General features: G+C 38.4%; 1 protein-coding gene across 1 annotated transcript in view; it reads left to right on the top strand.

Annotated features, from left to right (window-relative positions):
- Nucleotides 1-23,187, top strand: part of LOC128640537 (cilia- and flagella-associated protein 58) — a gene marked incomplete at its 3' end in the record, with an annotated part of 133,285 nt that overhangs the window by 94,657 nt on the left and 15,441 nt on the right. The window contains 2 exon segments of the mRNA XM_053693009.1: nt 11,814-11,925; nt 19,082-19,186. Coding sequence (XP_053548984.1) covers nt 11,814-11,925; nt 19,082-19,186 — 217 coding nt within the window.

The following is a 23,187-nucleotide window of genomic DNA, read 5'->3' as shown; positions in this document are numbered from 1 at the left end:
TGTGGTACACTCCCTCACCCCCCCATAACCCCTATTGCAATTGTGTCCAATGTAAATTAACCCCTATCTGCTATAATCTCCACATAATAATAGGCTGTCTCTACCCTTCACAGAGCACTATTCAAAAAGGTAAAAAGTAGCCACACGTAATCAAGAAAACTTCCTTTATTGAAACATAATATGGATCATCTGAGCACCAACTATCTTAAGGTGCCTTCCTGCCAACCACAACCATCACTATAAGGTATTACCATGGAGGGTACTCTCTACCTTGTCCTTCCTTCCCTCCCAACCCATAAGACACCCATGATTGCTTAATTCATTGTCTTAATCCTGGTCCCAGCGTTAAGTTGTCTCCTGTTATGATTGAATCATTGAAGCCATTATTCCTTGTCTCCAAAAAAATATCTTGATGGAAGTTATTGACCCTCACCTTCAGCCTCATTTGGTCCCTTACATTAATCATTTGTGCTGGCTAATTATGGTGGGAAAACGTCTTTGTGTATGGATATTTTTTCCCAATTAACTTAGTGTTAGAACAGACCCTTCCCTCTTCTGACTTGATGACAAAATGTTGGTGTCCTCATTTTTTTTTTTATTTGAAGTTTATAAAAACAGCTTGTCAGGGCTGGAATCTGAATTAAAAAGCAAGCTTATATTTTTGTGGAGATGCCATAGGTGTCTTATGTGGGCTTTTCTTATGTGCAGGTGGATCCCTTGAGGGTCAAGTTGGGAGTACAAATCATAAAGATAGCAGTGACAAATAAGATGGGTACGAGTGGTACCCAAGAGTGCACAGTTTGTTGATCATGTGACACAAGACAATTTCCCCTGTTTTCTTTTGGGTTTTTATTTCAGTTTTGGTGGTGAAATTGCCAACCTGCTGCTATGTTCTTCTGCTGTTTCACTTTGCAGTAAGACTCTGCAGAACTTTGCAGATTGGAAATTTAACGACAGCGTTGTGGTCAAACACACGTTCTTCTAAATGACTCATCTGGATAACATTGTTTGCAAAGTCAAGTGCTCTGCAGATGGATAATTGGACCAACTTTTTAATTAAAATTCAGGTGCCTGACAGCCGGGGCACAACATGACCTTTCCTATTAAACTTTGCGCTACGTACGTCAAAGTCAGCGTTTCTATAAAATACAATGGAAGTTATTTGTCCACTTATAAGGTTTGCATATTTGCCCTTTGTCCTTTTGGAGTTGTTCTGCCTGACTACAAACAAGATCATTGTGTGCGCGACTAAAGACTTAGACTGCTAAATGTGATACCCAATGTTACGTTAAAATTCAGCTGCTATGTAGATTAATATTTAGTGAGTCCATAACAGGTAAGTGTCACTTACTATGCAAACTTAGTAGCAAGACTGGCCAATGACCTTGGAAATATCCAGCCATAATCAGAATTAATTGGTCTTCTTTTTCCAGTTTTAGATAGAGCTTTGCATTGAGGTTCCTTTACGCCAAGTGCTGAGCAAAGTAATGATGATAACGTACTGAGAATTCTAAAAGCTGCCCCTGATCTGTTTTCTAAATCAACACATTTGTTTATCCTCTGCATTTCCCTAACTAATGGCCAGATTACGAGTTTTGCGTTAGAGGCTATGCGGTGCTAACGAGCAGTTTTCTCTCACCGCTCACTTACCTACAGCACTGGTATTACAGGTTTTTACAAACCCAGCGTTAAAAGGCAAGAAGTGAGCGTTAAGCAAAATTTTGCTCCTTAACGCACTCCAATACCAGCACTGTTTAAATCAGCGGTGAGCTGTTCATACATGCTTGTGCACGATTTCCCCATAGGAATCAATGGGGAGAGCCGGCTGAGAAAAAGTCTAACACCTGCCAAAAAGCAGTGTAAAAGTCAGTAACGCAGACCCATTGATTCCTATGGGGAAATAAAATTTATGTCTACACCTAACACCCTAACATGAACCCCGAGTCTAAACACCCCTAATCTTACACTTATTAACCCCTAATCTGCTGCCCCGACATCGCTGACACCTGCATTATATTTATTAACCCCTAATCTGCCGCTCTGGAAACCGCCGCCACCTACATTATACTTTTGAACCCCTAATCTGCTGGCCCTAACATCGCCGACACCTACATTATATTTATTAACCCCTAATCTGCTGCCCTCAATGTCACCGCAACCTACCTACACTTATTAACCCCTAATCTGCTGCCCCCAACGTCGCCGCCACTATAATAAACATATTAACCCCTAAACCACCGCACTCCCGCCTCGCAAACATTAATTAAATATTAACCCCTAATCTGCCATCCCTAACATCGCCGCCACCTACCTACATTTATTAACCCCTAAACTGCCGCCCCAACGTCGCCGCCACTATACTAAATGTATTAACCCCTAAATAGGCTGACCATATTGCCGCTTTAAGAAGGAACACATAAACATCCCTGAAAACAGCCCTGACATATGTATTTTTCATATGTGTCCCTTTTTAAAGCGGCAATATGGTCAGCCTACCCCTAAACCTAACCCTAACACCCCCTAACTTAAATATAATTACAATACATCTAACTAAAAATTAATATTATTAACTAAATAATTCCTATTTAAAACTAAATACTTACCTATAAAATAAACCCTAAGCTAGCTACAATATAACTAATAGTTACATTGTAGCTAGCTTAGGGTTTATTTTTATTTTACAGGCAAGTTTGTATTTATTTTAACTAGGTAGAATAGTTACTAAATAGTTATTAACATTTTAATAACTACCTAGCTAAAATAAATACAAAAGTACCTGTAAAATAAAACCTAACCTAAGTTACAATAACACCTAACACTATACTATAATTAAATAAATTAACTAAATTATCAACAATTAAATAAATTAAATAAAATTAGCTAAAGTACAAACCCCCCCACTAAATTACAGAAAATAATAAACAAATTACAAGATATTTAAACTAATTACACCTAATCTAATAGCCCTATCAAAATAAAAAAAGCCCCCCCAAAATAAAAAAAAACCCTAGCCTAAACTAAACTATCAGTAGCCCTTAAAAGGGCCTTTTGCGGGGCATTGCCTCAAAGTAATCAGCTCTTTTAGCTGCAAAAAAAAAAATACAAACACCATCCACCCACAAAATCAACCCCCCAAATAAAATACTATCTAAAGAAACCTAAGCTCCCCATTGCCCTAAAAAGGGCATTTGGATGGGCATTGCCCTTTAAAGGGCAGTTGTCTCTTTTGCGGCCCAAACTCTAATCTAAAAAATAAAACCCACCCAAAACACCCTTAAGAAAACCTAACCTAACACTTTGCGGGGCATTGCCTTAAAGTAATCAGCTCTTTTACCTGCAAAAAAAAAAATACAAACACCCACCACCCACAAAACCAACCCCCCAAATAAAATACTATCTAAAAAAACCTAAGCTCCCCATTGCCCTGAAAAGGGCATTTAGATGGGCATTGCCCTTAAAAGGGCAGTTGTCTCTTTTGCGGCCCAAACCCTAATCTAAAAAATAAAACCCACCCAATACACCCTTAAGAAAACCTAACACTAACCCCCTGAAGATCGACTTACTGTTCTGAAGACCGAACATCCATCATCAAGGAAGCGGCAGAAGTCTTCATCCAACCGGGCCGCGGTCCTCAACAAAGCCGGGAGAAGTCTTCATCCAAGCCGGGCGAAGTGGTCCTCCAGACGGGCATAAGTCTTCATCCAGACGGCATCTTCTATCTTCATCCATCCGACGCGGAGCGGCTCCATCTTCAAGACATACGACGCGGAGAGCATCCTCTTCAAACAAAGTCTTCTTACTGAATGACGGTTCCTTTAAGTGACGTCATCGAAGATGGCATCCCTTGGATTCAGATTGGCTGATAGAATTCTATCAGCCAATCTGAATCTAAGGGACGCCATCTTGGATGACGTCACTTAAAGGAACCGTCATTCAGTAAGAAGACTTAGTTTGAAGAGGATGCTCCGCGTAGGATGCCTTGAAGATGGAGCCGCTCCGCGTCGGATGGATGAAGATAGAAGATTCCATCTGGATGAAGACTTCTGCCCGTCTGGAGGACCATTTCGCCCGGCTTGGATGAAGACTTCTCCCGGCTTCGTTGAGGACTTCGGCCCGGTTGGATGAAGACTTCTCCCGCTTCCTTGAGGATGGATGTCCAGTCTTCAGAACTGTAAGTCGATCTTCAGGGGGTTAGTGTTAGGTTTTTTTAAGGGTGTATTGGGTGGGTTTTATTTTGTAGATTAAGGTTTGTGCCGCAAAACAGCTAATTGCCCTTTTAAGGGCAATGCCCATCCAAATACCCTTTTCAGGGCAATGGGGAGCTTAGGTTTTTTAGATAGTATTTTATTTGGCGGGTTGGTTGTGTGGGTGGTGGGTTTTACTGTTGGGGGGGTTGTTTGCATTTTTTTTACTGGTATAAGAGCTGATTACTTTGGGGCAATGCCCCGCAAAAGGCCCTTTTAAGGGCTATTGTTTAGGCTAGTGTTTTTTTATATTTTAGGGGGCTTTTTTTATTTTGATAGGGCTATTAGATTAGGTGTAATTAGTTTAAATATCTTGTAATTTGTTATTATTTTCTGTAATTTAGTGTTGTTTTTTTTACTTTAGCTAATATAATTTCATTTATTTAATTGTTTTTAATTTAGTTAATTTATTTAATTGTAGGGTTAGGTTAGGTGCTATTGTAACTTAGGTTAGGTTTTATTTTACAGGTACTTTTGTATTTATTTTAGCTAGGTAGTTATTAAATAGTTAATAACTATTTAATAACTATTCTACCTAGTTAAAATAAATACAAACTTGCCGTAAAATAAAAATAAACCCTAAAATAGATACAATGTAACTATTAGTAATATTGTAGCTAGCTTAGGGTTTATTTTATACATAAGTATTTAGTTTTAAATAGGAATTATTTAGGTAATAATATTAATTTTTATTTAGATTTATTGTAATTATATTTAAGTTAGGGGGTGTTAGGGTTAGACTTAGGTTTAGGGGTTAATACATTTAGTATAGTGGCGGCGACGTTGGGGGCGGCAGATTAGGGGTTAATAAATGTAGGTAGGTGGCGGCGATGTTAGGGACGGCAGATTAGGGGTTAATAATATTTAACTAGTGTTTGTGAGGCAGGAGTGCGGCGGTTTAGGGGTTAATATGTTTATTATAGTTGCGGCGGAGCGGAAGATTAGGGGTTAAAAATGTTATTATATTGTTTACGATGCAGGAGGGCCTCAGTTTAGGGGTTAATAGGTAGTTTATGGGTGTTAGTGTACTTTTTAGCACTTTAGTCATGAGTTTTATGCTACGGCGTTGTACCATTAAACTCTTAACTACTGACTTTTAAATGCGTTAGGAGTGTTGACGGGGTAGGGTGTACCACTCACTTTTTGGCCTCCCAGGACAGACTCGTAATACCGGTGCTATGGAAGTCCCATAGAAAAAATACTTTACGAAGTTTACATACGTCGTTTTGCGGTAAGGCCAAAGAAGTGTGCGGTGCCCCATAACATGCAAGACTCGTAATAGCAGCGGGCGTAAAAAAGCAGCGTTACGACCTTTTAATGCTGTTTTTTTACCTTAACACAGAACTCGTAATCTAGCCGTAAGATTACACATAGGATGGACATTGTGGAGAAGCACAAAAGTTTAACCCATAACCGTCTCTTGAGATAATCGACAGACGTTATGCATAGTTGTATTAATTAATCTTATAAATTTGACCAGTTTTGATGATGGGAAGAAGGAAGTATTGTCCTTAGACTAATGGGAAACAAATCGCCTTAGCTTTATTTAGTAGTTAGTTATTAGCTATTAAATCAACAGATTTATATGCAGTGCAGTCAAGTGATTTAAATGTTATTTATTTTTGTACTTTTCACTAAATGAAAACCGTATATGTGCTTATTTAACATGTGAATGGAACATGCAGTAAAAGCAGTCGAGAAACTCCTCTCAAAACAGACAAAAACGTGTTTTCAACAGGTCTAGGATGTAGGACTTTGTTTCTCAACCAGGGTACTCAAGTACCCCCAATAGGCCAGGTTTTCATTATAAGCTGAAACAGTGCACAGGTGAAATAATCATCTGATGAGTGAGAGCAGGTTAGTAACCATAGTTACTGATCAGCTGATTACTTCACCTTTGCTTTAGTTCAGGTATAATGAAAACCTGGCCTGTTGGGGGTAATTAAGGACCACTGTTGAGAAACACTGATGTAGGATATCAAACATCAAAAAATCCATTAACAAAATGCTAAACACATTTTCTTATTGATTAGAATAGCGGGGTGGAACTGTACCATGCACAATATACATATAGAGGCTTTATTCAAAGACCAAGCTTTAGATCAGTTGTGCCTAAACGGCAGATCAGTAAATGAACCAATAGATCACTTAGCGCTGACCAGATTTCCCTCTCAGCCAGTAGTGCTAGTTAGGGTTTAAAGGGACAGTGCATGCTGTGTAATTACAGTTTTCTTCTGCAGCAGTGGGTATGTCTGAATATGTTTCAAATGCATTAATACCTTGTTTGCTGTAAATGTTTTCCAATAGCCAAACCCTACTCACTGCTTGTCTTAATTGGAGGAGCCAATCCAGACTTGTTATCGGCATAGTCACAGCTAGCCACGGTCATTATATTAGCAAAATCACCATTGTTTTGCAGTTTCTTATCTAATCATAGGAGAAAAGGGAGTCTAATAGTGCGCTTGGTGGTGAGATGTCAGACTTCTTACAATAGAATAGATCCTTCGTTCTATTCAAAAGAGTTGAAAAAAGAAAGGTGGTAGTAAGGGCGCTCAGAGCTTAAGATATCGGTAAACATTATATAAAACAGGTTATCCTCAAGTGTACATAATTTATAGAAAACTATTAATGAAGAGTACAGATGTGAGTCATATATATATAAAATATTTATTGACTAGAAAACAATTTAAGCTAAAATTAGGGACGTCTCCCTTGGTACATTATTGTAAGAGCATATAGATTAAAATCTAAAAATTCAATGATATATAGATAAGTTCCGCAAAATGGTAATAGCACCAAAACCTGTAGCACAAAGGATTGTTATAAACCACAGAAAAAAATTCTGCACAGCATAAAGCACAATAGTGATTATTATGATAGTACCGGTACCTCAAATGACATAAAAACAAATGCAATATAAAGCAGGTATTAAAAACGATGTAGGAGAGATTTAGTTTGTTGAAACTCTGTTTTGAACTTCATACAAGGTTATAGTTCATAAGGGAGTACAGAGCATTAAGAAGGTAATGTTGGGTTAAAATGTCAATCACAAACAGCTTTCATATCACTCTCATATAGAGTATTATTCTGTTAGACAATATCAGATTGGTACCTTAATCTTCTATGATTCTGGAGAGGAGATATCCCGTGTGTGTTGCGGTCTGGTTACCTGTGAGTTCACCCCTCTTGACTTCGGCATCTGACGTCACGGATGACACTACGCGGACTCGTCTTAGTCCAACCAACTGAATCGGACAGATTTTCGTAGGGGAAAGTGATCCGCTCCTCCACTCCTTGTTGTGAATGGAGACTTTCAAAGTAATGCTGTATAATCTATGCCTGCCCTTAGTGCTATGCACGCAAGCTGTATGTTATTGCAAATGCAGATGAAATTGCAATTTAAGTAGTTCATAAAACAACCCGGGTTGAAAGAGAGTTTCAAAGCAGTGGTCAATCCTTGGTTAGTAGAAAGTGTATGGTCACTATAATCAACGCGTTTCACTCTTTGCAAGAGCTTTATCAAGAATAAATAGCACATACTCTTAGCCCTCTTTTAAAGGGGCAGCTCAATCCTCATTGGTTGATCCTTCAATCATCTGATTTAAGGTGGTATTTTTGTTGTCCTATATGCTCTGTTACTTCAATATGTCACAAATGAAGTTTAAATTCATTAGTCCTTTGATGTTAGTTAATTCCAGAAGCTTATACAATGACATTTAATAGTTTGGTAGGTGAATATTTCCAATTAAACATACAGTATTTTTTTAAAGGTCTATACAAAAATCAGCCTAATTTGGCATAGTGATAGCATAATTAACCCTTTAGGGTATATTGTGATAATAGATAATAAAAATCAATACAGAAGAGAGCCATCAGGGAGAGGATTAGAGAACAATTACGGAATATTGAGAAGGGGGTTGAAGATACCCATTTATATAAGCACTTTTAAATGGTACATAAAGGTAAAACAAAGGATATTTCCTATTGGGGTATTCAAAAGATATAAAAACATTGGAGAGGTGGAGATGTTAAAAAAAAAACTTTTAATTAAGGAAGCTGTAGCACAAAGGATTGTTATAAACCACAGAAAATTTTCTGCACAGCATAAAACACAATAGTGATTATTATGATAGTACCGGTACCTCAAATGACATAAATACAAATGCAATATAAAGCAGGTATTAAAAATGATGTAGGAGAGATTTAGTAGAGGGTGTATGGTCACTATAATCAACGCGTTTCACTCTTTGCAAGAGCTTTATCAATAATAAATAGCCCATACTCTTATCCCTCTTTTAAAGGGGAAGCTCAATCCTCATTGGTTGATCCTTCAATCTTCTGATTTAAGATGGTATTTTTGTTGTCCTATATGCTCTGTTACTCCAATATGTCACAAATTAACTTTAAATTAATTAGTCCTGTGATGTTAATTCCAGAAGCTTATACAATGACATTTAATAGTTTGCTAGGTGAATATTTCCAATTAAACATACAGTATTTTTTTAAAGGTCTATACAAAAATCAGCCTAATTGGCATAGTGATAGCATAATTAACCCTTTAGGGTATATTGTGATAATAGATAATACAAATCGATACAGAATTAAAGTGTGAACAAAATTAATAAAGACTGCAAATAGTCTGCATGTAAGAAGGATATTTGCAGTTAAACATACAGTGGTTATGTAGAAAGGTCTATATAAAAGCAGCCTACCTAGGCATAGCGATACTAAAATAAAGCCATTAGGTTATATTATAATATTAGATCTAAGAACACTAAAAAAGTTAAGTGTGAACAAAATTAATAAAGACTACATATAGTCTATATGTGAGGAGAATATTTCATCTGTGCACATTTTACTATCTAATCTAAAAGAAATGGTGATAAATCTAACTCTGAATTTAAGCCCTTGGGGAATAGAGTATCATATTTATAGATTAACTCAGCTTCCTTAATTAAAAGGTTTTTTTTAACATCTCCACCTCTCCAGTGTTTTTTTATCTTTTGAGTACCCCAATAGGAAATATCCTTTGTTTTACCTTTATGTACCATTTAAAAGTGCTTATATAAATGGGTATCTTCAACCCCTCAATATTCCGTAATTGTTCTCTAATCCTCTCCCTGATGGCTCTCTTCTGTATCGATTTTTATTATCTATTATCACAATATACCCTAAAGGGTTAATTATGCTATCACTATGCCCAATTAGGCTGATTTTTGTATAGACCTTTAAAAAAATACTGTATGTTTAATTGGAAATATTCACCTACCAAACTATTAAATGTCATTGTATAAGCTTCTGGAATTAACTAACATCAAAGGACTAATGAATTTAAACTTCATTTGTGACATATTGAAGTAACAGTGCATATAGGACAACAAAAATACCACCTTAAATCAGATGATTGAAGGATCAACCAATGAGGATTGAGCTGCCCCTTTAAAAGACTTTAAAAGAGGGATAAGAGTATGGGCTATTTATTCTTGATAAAGCTCTTGCAAAGAGTGAAACGCGTTGAATATAGTGACCATGCACTCTCTACTAACCAAGGATTGACCACTGCTTTGAAACTCTCTTTCAACCCGGGTTGTTTTATGAACTACTTAAATTGCAATTTCATCTGCATTTGCAATAACATACAGCTTGCGTGCATAGCACTAAGGGCAGGCATAGATTATACAGCATTACTTTGAAAGTCTCCGTTCACAACAAGGAGTAGAGGAGCGGATCACTTTCCCCTACGAAAATCTGTCAGATTCGGTTGGTTAGACTAGGACGAGTCCGCGTAGTATCATCCGTGACGTCAGATGCCGAAGTCACGAGGGGTGAACTCACAGGTAACCAGACCGCAACACACACGGGATATCTCCTCTCCAGGATCATAGAAGATTAAGGTACCAATCTGATATTGTCTAACAGAATAATACTCTATATGAAAGTGATATGAAAGCTGTTAGTGATTGACATTTGAACCCAACATTACCTTCTTAATGCTCTGTACTCCCTTATGAACTATAACCTTGTATGAAGTTCAAAACAGAGTTTCAACAAACTAAATCTCTCCTACATCGTTTTTAATACCTGCTTTATATTGCATTTGTTTTTATGTCATTTGAGGTACCGGTACTATCATAATAATCACTATTGTGCTTTATGCTGTGCAGAAATTTTTCTGTGGTTTAAAACAATCCTTTGTGCAACAGTTTTTGGTGCTATTACCATTTTGCGGAACTTATCTATATATCATTGAATTTTTAGATTTTAATCTATATGCTCTTACAATAATGTACCAAGGGAGACGTCCCTAATTTTAGCTTAAATTGTTTTCTAGTCAATAAATATTTTATATATATAGGACTCACATCTGTACTCTTCATTAATAGTTCTCTATAAATGATGTACACTTGAGGATAACCTGTTTTATATAATCTTTACAGATATCTTAAGCTCTGAGCGCCCTTACTGCCACCTTTCTTTTTTCTTATCTGATCATGTCTGCTAAAGCCAATAAGGGACAGATATGTGGCAGGGTTAGGCTTGTAAAGTCTGCCATGTGCCTGTCCAGTTGTCAGAATCATTTTGAGACTTACATTTCTAAGTGGGGGCAAAATAAATAACAGTTATATTGCAAAGTAGTTTTACTATACATAATCAAGCATGTTATATCGAAATCTCACAGCGTTTACTTTCCCTTTAAGTTAAAAGTACTGTAAAGATGTGTTTTGCGCAGGTGCATTTGGCGCCACTACAGTGACCTCTATTGAGAAATATTAGTCCTTGTGTTAATGAAGATCAGTTTGTGCACAAGCTCAGATGATGCTTACATTGAGCACATGCTTAAAGGGATACTAAACTCACATTTTTTTTCTTTCATGATTAAGATAGAGCAGCAATTTTAAGTAACTTTATAATTTACTCCTATTATCAATTTGTATTCGTTCTCTTGGTATCTTTAGTTGAAAAGCAGGAATGTAAGCTTACTAGCCGGACCATTTTTGTTCAGTACCTGGGTAGCGCTTGCTGATTGGTGGCTAAATATATCCAGGGGCGGCTCCTAAGCTTACATTACTGCTTTTCAAATAAAGATACCAAGAGAATGAAGGAAAATTGATAATAGGAGTAAATTAGAAAGTTGCTTAAAATGTCATGCTCTATCTGAACCATGAAAGAAATAATTTGGGTTTCATATCCCTTTAAGTAGATTACACTGAAAAAGTGCACAAAAATGGGCACACTTGTGTTAGATAAATTAGTTATCTTGGTATTTTCTAAAGTTGTCAAATAGATTTTAAAGCCAGGTGATGCAGTTCTCACGGAATTCATATCGATTGCAATGGAGCCCTTTATTATTTTACTTTATCATGAAACAGTTAATAGCATAGCTGTGATAAAATAAACCACAAGTAATGATGTTTTCTCAAGAGGTAAAGCATTACAGCAGCTGGTAAATCACAGACAATATCTGTGCGCAGGTTGTGTCGATTGTGTTTTGTTTTTGACTGCGGTGGTCGCATCTGCACCATAAACAATTTTTTTGTTTGTCTGACTATAATTGATTGTGTCACACAGGCGTGAGGTGTATCACATGCAGAGAGAGCTACTGAAGGAGAGGACCCGCTGCCGAGCTTTGGAAGAGGAGCTGGAGAACCCGATGAATGTGCACAGATGGCGAAAGCTGGAGGTAACTGTGTTTATGAAAACGAGAATAATGTATCTGCAAAAGTTTCTTAGGGTACAGAAAAACAAAATATTCTTTTAAACCATATTCATGAACGCAGTAAACACCTTTTGTATAGATGACTCTCACTGGGCTAGATTCACTAAAGCTTGTGTATAGAAGAAACTGCTAATGTCATTTCCCACACTGAGTTTATAAAGGGTAGAATTCTACTGATTGTTTTGTCGCTCACTTAGCAGCTTTCACTACATTCCGGGATGACCGGGTTTTATTCATTTAGCACTTGGCATTTTCTATTTAAAGGGACAGTAAAGAAAAAACAAATTGGATAGTACATGACATTTTAAACAACTTTGCAATTTACTTCTATTACCAATTTAGCTTAATTATCTTGCTATCATTTCTTAAAGAGTAATCTTAGGTGAGCTCAAGAGACTGCACACGTATTTAGTCTTATGGCAGCAGTGTTTGCATCAATGAAATACAAAGGGGCCTATTTAACAAATTTCTGTCGGACCTGATCTGACAGTGCGGATCCGGTCCGAAAGACATCGCTGAATGCGGAGAGCAATACGCTCTCCGTATTCAGCATTGCGCCAGCAGCTCACAAGAGCTGCTGGTGCAACGCTTTCCACTGCAAACTCGCGGCCAATGGGCCGCCAGCAGGGGGGTGTCAATTAACCTGATCGTACTCGATCGGGTTGAATTCCGGCGATGTCTGTCCGCCTGCTCAGAGCTGGCGGACAGGGTTATGGAGCATCAGTCTTTAGACCACTGCTTCATAACTGCTGTTTCTGGCGAGTCTGAAGACTCACCGGAAACACGGGCCCACAAGCTCCATTCTGAGCTTGATAAATGGGCACCATAGTAGCAAACGTATACCATAGAGTGCTAAAGAAACGTGCATGCTCCTAAGCCTCGTCAGTATTTTTTTGTTTTCTTTAAATGTTGCTGGTGCATTCATTTGGATTTTCGGTTTGTTCATCTCTATACAATTTCTCTTTGAAATCAGCAGTGAATATAAAAATAAATAAATCTGTACCTTTGAATGATGTACATGAACAACGATCTGTGAATCTATTATTGCAGATCAGTGTGTAAATAACCTTTGAGCACCAGTGCCTGTTTACCGTCGTCCATCCCTTTGTGTAAGGTTTTAGTTAAGCATGAGCAGCTAGTCAGTAGATGTACCAGCCTTTCTTTCGCTCATTCGGCTGTAATTTAGAGGCTATGGGGCTGAATTATCAAGCTCTGAATGGAGCTGCTCTATAACCTGTCTGCCTGCTCTGAGGCGGCAGACAGAAATCAACCCGATCAAATACGACAGCGTTGATTGACACTATTTGCTATCCGCCGATAGGCCGCTAATCTGCAGGGGGCGGTATTGCACAAGCAGTTCTGGTGAACTGCTTGTGCAATGATAAATGCCAACAGCGTATGCTGTCGGCATTTATCGATGTGCAGCGGGCATGATATGCTACATCGTATCATGTCCGTTCGCATTTTGATAAATATGCCCCTATGGATTCTGTAACAAAGACTCCATAGGCTCATATCTATCATACTGATAGATAAACTGAGACCGTATTCTCTAAATTCTAGCTTCATGGGCGTGCCCTGCTTAAAGTGTATGAAGATGATGATACAGCATCTGATTGGCTGTACTGCTCACCTTGTCTCACCTTATAAAAAGCATCACACCCAGTGATGAGATTCTGAAATTTTAGGAACGGGTTCTCTAACTTCTCTATAATACAAAATCTCTACACTTTCTAAATTTTAGGAACGGGTTCTTAAGAACTGGTGAGAACCGGCTAAATCCCACCACTAATCACACCCCAGAGCAAACAGAGTGTAGACAGGCACCAGAGCTGGTGCCGATTGGTAATTTACACATTGGCATCTACTTATCAAGCCGTCAACTTACTTGCATTCAACGGCACCAATACGCTTGCCTAAGATCGCCTAACATCGCTGCCGCGGACCTGAATATGCTCTCCAAAGTTGCTCAGTGCAAGCGCTAGATTCCAGCTGAACAAGCTTGATCAATCCGACTGAGCATGTGCAGCAGCGCAATTTATAAAGTCAGAGTGATCTGTCACACTCTGATTGGCTGAGCACATGATTTACAATAAACCTGTGCGGGTGTAATAAGAGACAAATAAGCCCCAATTAGTCTGTTCAACTGACGTTAATTATAACATTTACTGTCCCTTTAAAATAGTATTGAGGATTCTGTCAAACTATATTTTGGGATATGATAAATAATTTTATGCTTGATTATATGAAACAGTGGAAGGTTGTCGTGTTATTTCACGTATATCACTTTATTCTGTAACCCTTGCTGTAAAACTCTTTTACATCATTTTACATCATTGTCATACAGTTGTTTTTAATAAAAAAAAATACTATTGAGGATGTCTGCAGCTAGTTTAAAGGGACAGTATACACCAATTGTCATATAACTGCATGCAATAGACACTACTATAAAGAATACTATGCACAGATACTGAAATAAAAATCCAGTATAAATCAGATTAAAAACTTACTTAGAAGCTCCCAGTTTAGCTCTATTGAAAATGTTACTGGAACACCCACTGCAAGTGGTTCTATAGCAACAAGAGCAGACACTCCCCCTTCCTCTGTATATAAAAAGACTGACGGCTAGATTTGGAGTTTTGTCGGTAACGACCCGAAAAACTAACGCCGGCTTTTTTCTGGCCGCACCATAAAAATAACTCTGGTATTGAGAGTCCACATAAAGGTTGCGTTAGGCTCCAAAAAAGGAGCGTAGAGCATTTTTAACGCAGCTTCAACTCTCGATACCAGAGTTGCTTACGTAAGCGGCCACCCTCAAAAACGTGCTCGTGCACGATTCTCCCATAGGAAACAATGGGGCTGTTTGAGCTGAAAAAAAACCTAACACCTGCAAAAAAGCCGCGTTCAGCTCCTAACGCAGCCCCATTGTTTGCTATGCGGAAACACTTCCTACGTCTGCACCTAACACCCTAACATGTACCCCGAGTCTAAACACCCCTAACCTTACACTTATTAACCCCTAATCTGCCGCCCCCGCTATCGCTGACCCCTGCATATTATTATTAACCCCTAATCTGCCGCTCCGTAAACCGCCGCTACTTACATTATCCCTATGTACCCCTAATCTGCTGCCCTAACATCGCCGACCCCTATATTATATTTATTAACCCCTAATCTGCCCCCCACAACGTCGCCTCCACCTGCCTACACTTATTAACCCCTAATCTGCCGACCGGACCTGAGCGCTACTATAATAAAGTTATTAACCCCTAATCCGCCTCACTAACCCTATAATAAATAGTATTAACCCCTAATCTGCCCTCCCTAACATCGCCGACACCTAACTTCAATTATTAACCCCTAATCTGCCGACTGGAGCTCACCGCTATTCTAATAAATGTATTAACCCCTAAAGCTAAGTCTAACCCTAACACTAACACCCCCCTAAATTAAATATAATTTACATCTAACGAAATTAATTAACTCTTATTAAATAAATTATTCCTATTTAAAGATAAATACTTACCTGTAAAATAAATCCTAATATAGCTACAATATAAATTATAATTATATTGTAGCTATTTTAGGATTTATATTTATTTTACAGGTAACTTTGTATTTATTTTAACCAGGTACAATAGCTATTAAATAGTTAAGAACTATTTAATAGCTACCTAGTTAAAATAATTACAAAATTACCTGTAAAATAAATCCTAACCTAAGTTAGAATTAAACCTAACACTACACTATCAATAAATTAATTAAATAAACTACCTACAATTACCTACAATTAACCTAACACTACACTATCAATAAATTAATTAAATACAATTCCTACAAATAAATACAATTAAATAAACTAGCTAAAGTACAAAAAATAAAAAAGAACTAAGTTACAAAAAATAAAAAAATATTTACAAACATAATAAAAATATTACAACAATTTTAAACTAATTACACCTACTCTAAGCCCCCTAATAAAATAACAAAGCCCCCCAAAATAAAAAAATGCCCTACCCTATTCTAAATTACTAAAGTTCAAAGCTCTTTTACCTTACCAGCCCTGAACAGGGCCCTTTGCAGGGCATGCCCCAAAGAATTCAGCTCTTTTGCCTGTAAAAAAAACATACAATACCCCCCCCCCAACATTACAACCCACCACCCACATACCCCTAATCTAACCCAAACCCCCCTTAAATAAACCTAACACTAAGCCCCTGAAGATCTTCCTACCTTATCTTCACCCTGCCAGGTTCACCGATCCGTCCTGAAGAGCTCCTCCGATGTCCTGATCCAAGCCCAAGCGGGGGGCTGAAGAGGTCCATGATCCGGCTGAAGTCTTCATCCAAGCGGGAGCTGAAGAGGTCCATGATCCGGATGAAGTCTTCTATCAACGGCATCTTCAATCTTCTTTCTTCCGGATCCATCTTGCAGACCTCCGACGCGGAACATCCTCTTCTCCCGACGCCTACTAGCCGAATGACGGTTCCTTTAAGGGACGTCTTCCAAGATGGCGTCCCTCGAATTCCGATTGGCTGATAGGATTCTATCAGCCAATCGGAATTAAGGTAGGAATATTCTGATTGGCTGATGGAATCAGCCAATCAGAATCAAGTTCAATCCGATTGGCTGATCCAATCAGCCAATCAGATTGAGTTTGCATTCTATTGGCTGTTCCGATCAGCCAATAGAATGCAAGCTCAATCTGATTGGCTGATTGGATCAGCCAATCGGATTGAACTTGATTCTGATTGGCTGATTCCATCAGCCAATCAGAATATTCCTACCTTAATTCCGATTGGCTGATAGAATCCTATCAGCCAATCGGAATTCGAGGGACGCCATCTTGGATGACGTCCCTTAAAGGAACCGTCATTCGGCTAGTAGGCGTCGGGAGAAGAGGATGTTCCGCGTTGGAGGTCTGCAAGATGGATCCGGAAGAAAGAAGATTGAAGATGCCGTTGATAGAAGACTTCATCCGGATCATGGACCTCTTCAGCTCCCGCTTGGATGAAGACTTCATCCGGATCATGGACCTCTTCAGCTCCCGCTTGGATGAAGACTTCAGCCGGATCATGGACCTCTTCAGCCCCCCGCTTGGGCTTGGATCAGGACATCGGAGGAGCTCTTCAGGACGGATCGGTGAACCTGGCAGGGTGAAGATTAGGTAGGAAGATCTTCAGGGGCTTAGTGTTAGGTTTATTTAAGGGGGGTTTGGGTTAGATTAGGGGTATGTGGGTGGTGGGTTGTAATGTTGGGGGGGGTATTGTATGTTTTTTTTACAGGCAAAAGAGCTGAATTCTTTGGGGCATGCTCCGCAAAGGGCCCTGTTCAGGGCTGGTAAGGTAAAAGAGCTTTGAACTTTAGTAATTTAGAATAGGGTAGGGCATTTTTTTATTTTGGGGGGCTTTGTTATTTTATTAGGGGGCTTAGAGTAGGTGTAATTAGTTTAAAATTGTTGTAATATTTTTATTATGTTTGTAAATTTTTTTTTATTTTTTGTAACTTAGTTCTTTTTTATTTTTTGTACTTTAGCTAGTTTATTTAATTGTATTTATTTGTAGGAATTGTATTTAATTAATTTATTGATAGTGTAGTGTTAGGTTAATTGTAGGTAATTGTAGGTAGTTTATTTATTTAATTTATTGATAGTGTAGTGTTAGGTTTAATTTTAACTTAGGTTAGGATTTATTTTACAGGTAATTTTGTAATTATTTTAACTAGGTAGCTATTAAATAGTTCTTAACTATTTAATAGCTATTGTACCTGGTTAAAATAAATACAAAGTTACCTGTAAAATAAATATAAATCCTAAAATAGCTACAATATAATTATAATTTATATTGTAGCTATATTAGGATTTATTTTACAGGTAAGTATTTATCTTTAAATAGGAATAATTTATTTAATAAGAGTTAATTAATTTCGTTAGATGTAAATTATATTTAACTTAGGGGGGTGTTAGTGTTAGGGTTAGACTTAGCTTTAGGGGTTAATACATTTATTAGAATAGCGGTGAGCTCCGGTCGGCAGATTAGGGGTTAATAAGTGTAGTTAGGTGGAGGCGACGTTGTGGGGGGCAGATTAGGGGTTAATAAATATACTATAGGGGTCGGCGGTGTTAGGGGCAGCAGATTAGGGGTACATAAGGATAACGTAGGTGGCGGCACTTTGCGGTCGGCAGATTAGGGGTTAATAAGTGTAGTTAGGTGGAGGCGACGTTGTGGGGGGCAGGTTAGGGGTTAATAAATATAATATAGGGGTCGGCGGTGTTAGGGGCAGCAGATTAGGGGTACATAAGTATAACGTAGGTGGCGGTCGGCAGATTAGGGGTTAAAAAAATTTAATTGAGTTGCGGCGATGTGGGGGGACCTCGGTTTAGGGGTACATAGGTAGTTTATGGGTGTTAGTGTACTTTAGAGCACAGTAGTTAAGAGCTTTATAAACCGGCGTTAGCCCAGAAAGCTCTTAACTACTGACTTTTTTCCTGCGGCTGGAATTTTGTCGTTAGATGTCTAACGCTCACTTCAGACACGACTCTAAATACCGGAGTTAGAAAGATCCCATTGAAAAGATAGGATACGCAATTTACGTAAGGGGATCTGCGGTATGGAAAAGTCGCGGCTGAAAAGTGAGCGTTAGACCCTATTTTGAGTGACTCCAAATACCGGCGGTAGCCTAAAACCAGCGTTAGGAGCCTCTAACGCTGGTTTTCACGGCTAATGCCAAACTCCAAATCTAGGCCTGAGTAAGCTGGAGAAGGTAGACATCAGTATACATCTAACACTTTAGGGCTTGGTTAGGAGTGTGAAAATCAGCGCAATGTTATTTAAAACTAAGCAAAACTATACATTTTTAAAAAAACAAAAACCTATATAGCTATATAAATGGATCATCTACAAAACATTTATGCAAAGAGAAATCTAGTGTCTAATGTCCCTTTAAAGTGAATGTGTTATACACAACAATAAACCAGCAGAGGGATGTAACTGCCTAAAAGATGTATTTGCTTTTTTGTAACCTTCTACTCCAGTCTGACACCGTTTGACAGATGACTTAAAATCATCCCACTTAGTCATTATTGTGCCGTCTAAGCATCTTTGTATTTATTTATCTCTAGGCCAGTGATCCCGGCACCTATGAACTCATTCAGAAAATACACACACTGCAAAAGCGCCTGATCAGCAAGACGGAGGAGGTGGTGGAGAAGGAACTGCTGCTGCAGGTAACAGACATTAAACATTTATGCTTTGCCCGGCTGCTGTTGCCGCAATGTGGTCTAGGTCATCTGTTTCTGTGGGCTGCCCGATCCTCCCAGCACTCACCCATGTGAGATACCTGACAGTTCCACACCTCGTTTTTTTGGATACTCTGATCCTTTCAACCCTACAGCCCTCCTCCTTATCACTGTAACTCCCCAGTGTTAGCTGTGTGCCTGCAGCCTCATTCTGTTATATGTCAGCTGCTTATTTCTCCATAAATCATTATTGGAGGCTATTGGGAATCCTTGGAGATTAGTTTGTGCCCATGAGAATAGGCAGCTTTAGGACACTGCTTCAGAGCCTTGAAACGGAAGTTAAGAAGGAGCGTTTGTAAGGTGGCGGACTGAAATTATCCCCATCCTTTGGGTATGATTGACAGCCCCTGCTAGCGGCCGATTGGCCGCCAGTGAGCAAGGAGCGGTATTGCACAAGCATTTCACCAGAAATGCTTGTGCATTTTAAATGCTGACATCATATGCTGTTGGCATTTAGCCAGGTCGAGCGGACATGATTCGCTATAGAAAATCATGTTCTCTTGACCTTTGTTAAATCTACCCCTATGGGTACAGCTGAGAGCCAGGAGACCATAAACTAGCAGTGGGTACCACTCAGCATTGTGTAATGTGCGGTATTCATGGGACTGACGGTTATCAGGCGCACACCTAGCCCTGCTCCCTGTGACTTGCATCATTCTGTATAGAGGGAAGGAGACGTGAGGCATTTATACAGTTAACTTGTTCTCTCGTGTCTCACGCTCAGATTGAGTTAAAGGAACATGAAACTCAAACATTTTCTTTCATAATTCAGACAGAGCCTGTGATTTTAAACAACTTTCCAATATACTTTTATTATCTAATTCTCTTTGTATCCTTAGTTCAAAAGCATCACTAGATATGAGCAGCAATGCATTACTGGGAGCTAGCTGCTGATTGGAGGGTGAACATAAATGCCTCTTGTCATTGGTTCACCAGATGTGTTCAGCAAGCTCCCAGTAGCACATTGCTACTCCTTCAACAAAGGATGACAAGCGAATAAAGCAAATTTGATCATTTAGAAAGTTGTTTAAAATAAAATGCTCTTTCTGAATCATGTCCCTTTAGTATTGCTGAAGCTTTTAGCCTATTGGGGATACATTTGTGATAACAGTTTGTCGATAGTTTGTGGTCATGGGAATACGCAACTAGTGCCACCCGCAGGTTGTGCATTATGCGAGGAGACGGTAGTGTTAAGACTATATGCACCCCAGTACCGCTCTGCTAACAATCACCTAGGTTACGAGTTATGTGCACTATAGGGAAATTAACGAACAAAACAAAAGTTGCGTTATTTAACCCTCTATAGCGCAGCCATTACAAGTTTTCAAACAGCCGCCTTGTGCGTGCAGTATGGCTGCGTTGAGCTCCATACCGCATACAATTCAAGCGCTGTTTTGACGTGCTCGTGCACGCTTTCCCTATAGACATCAATGGGGAGAGCGGGTCAGAAAAAAGCCTAACACCTGCGATCGTGGAAATAAAACCTCCGTAACGCAGCCCCATTGATGTCTATGGGGGGGAAAAAATAACATTTAAACCTAACACCCTAACATAAACCCCTAGTCTAAACACCCCTAATCTGCCCCCACTGGCATCGCCGGCATCTACATAATGTTATTAACCCCTAATCTGCCGCCCCCGATATCGCCACCACCTAAATAAACCTTTTAACCCCAAATTTGCCGCTCCCAATATCGCCAACACTATACTAAAGTTATTAACCCCTATTCCCCTGCACCCCAACATTGCCCACACTATAATAAATCTAATAACCACTATTCCCGACATCGCCACCACTAAATAAAGTTATTAACCCCTAAACCTCTGGCCTCCCACATCACTACCACTAAATAAACCTATTAACCCCTAAACCGCCAGCCCCCCACATCGCAACAACCTAAATTAAACTATATTAACCCCTAACCCTAACATAACCCTAAACCTAACACCCCCTAACTTTAACATAATTAAAATAGAGCTAAATTAAACTTACAATTATTAACTAAATAATTCCTATTTAAAATTAAATAAATACCTGTGAAATAAAACCGAAGCTAGCTACAATATAAAAAATAGTTATATTGTAGCTAGCTTAGGTTTTATTTTTATTTCACAGATAAGTTTGTATTTATTTTAACTAGGTAGACTAGTTAGTAAATAGTTATTAACTATTTACTAACTACCTAGTTAAAATAAATATATAAATAAATATATGAGAGCTTCTGAAATTCTATTGGCTGTTCAAATCAGCCAATAGAATTTCAGTAGCTCTTATCCTATTAGCTGATTTGAACAGCCAATAGAATTTGAGTAGCTCTCATCCTATTGACTGATTTGAATTTCCAAAATCAAATCAGCTAATAGGAATGCAAGGGACGCCATTTTTAATTGCGTACTTTGCATTGAAGATTCAGTACGGCGGCAACCGCATGAAATGGATGCTCCGCACCGGATGTCTTCATGATGGACCCGCTCCGCGCCGCTGGGATGAAGATAGAAGATGCCGCCTGGATGAAGATAGAAGAGGCCACCTGGATGAAGACTTCTTGCTGCCTGGAGGAGGACTTCTCTGTCTGGATGAAGATCGTTCAAGCGGGACTTCAAAAACGGTAAGTGGATCTTCAGGGGTTTTTTTGGGTGGATTTTTTTTTTAGTTTAGGGTTTAAACTTTTACTTAAAAGAGCTAAATGCCCTTTTCAGGGCAATGCAAAATAGTTAAATGCCCTTTTAAGGGCAATGCCCATACAAATGCCCTTTTCAGGGTAATGGGTAGCTTAGGTTTTTTTATTTTGGGTGATTTTTTTACAGGTGAAAGAGCTGTTTAACTTAGGCCCTTTTAAGGGCTATTGGTAGTTTATTGTAGGCTATGGTTATTTTTATTTTGGGTGCCTTTTTTATTTTGATAGGGCTATTAGATTAGGTGTAATTATTTTTTATTTTTGATCATTTCTATTGTTATTTTTTGTAATTTAGTATTTTTTATTTTTTGTAATTAGTTTGTAATTTTTATAGTAGTGTTAGGATTTTTTTAATGTGCATTTTAGTTTTATTTAATTGGTGGTTAGTTTAATATTAGTTAAATAGTTATATTAGTTTAATTGTTAGTTTAAACTTAGTTTTTTTAATTTGACAGGTAAGTTTTAATTTAATTTAAGATAGGGAAATTGTAATTTTAATATAAAGTTAGAGGGGCGTTAGGTTTAGGGGTTACTAGTTTAAATTAGTTTATTGTAATGTGGGGGGCTTGCGGTTTAGGGGTTAATAGGTTTATTATAGTGGCGGCAGTGTAGGGCTTAATAACTTTAGGGGGCGATGCGGGACTGACGTTGCGTTACAGGCTAAAAGGTTTGCGGTACAGCTATACCGACAAGACTTGTAATGGCTGCGGTGCTGTTTTAACGCTGAAATTACCATTTTTTTAGCATTAAAACACAAACGCAAAACTCGTAATCTAGCTGATTGTTTGATGAGCAGTAAATATTCACACGTCTTCGGTTGTGTTGGATATTAAATGCAAATGAACATATTAATGGGGTAACTGTTTTTCCAATGTGCAGAATGAGTTCATATTTTGAAGCTAAGATATTAAGAGTTAAAATCAAGCTTACAATAAAAGGTTTAAAACAGAAATACAGTTCAAAGGAAGAATTGTTGGATCTGTGCGGTGTAGAAACTGCTGTTCCTCTTCCTTGCAAGTTTCTCATCAGATAATTGCTGCTCAATGTCTCAGAAATTCTTTTTGAAGTGCTCTTCCATTTCCCGTGCTCCGGTGTCAAGCTGAAGCCTAACGTTAGATGGCGAAAGAGCTTAAAGGATAAAACACAACTAATGCAGCAATGTGTAAAGATATCAGTCCACAAACAATCCCCAGAGAGCGGATATGGAGATCTGAGGAGATGAAATATCAATGTTCTCTATCAATTCTAATG

The sequence above is a fragment of the Bombina bombina genome, chromosome 9 (assembly GCF_027579735.1).
Source record: "Bombina bombina isolate aBomBom1 chromosome 9, aBomBom1.pri, whole genome shotgun sequence".
Taxonomy (NCBI): Eukaryota; Metazoa; Chordata; class Amphibia; order Anura; family Bombinatoridae; genus Bombina; species Bombina bombina.
The sequence above is the reverse complement of the archived record's forward strand: the minus strand, read 5'-3'. Positions and strand labels throughout refer to the sequence as shown.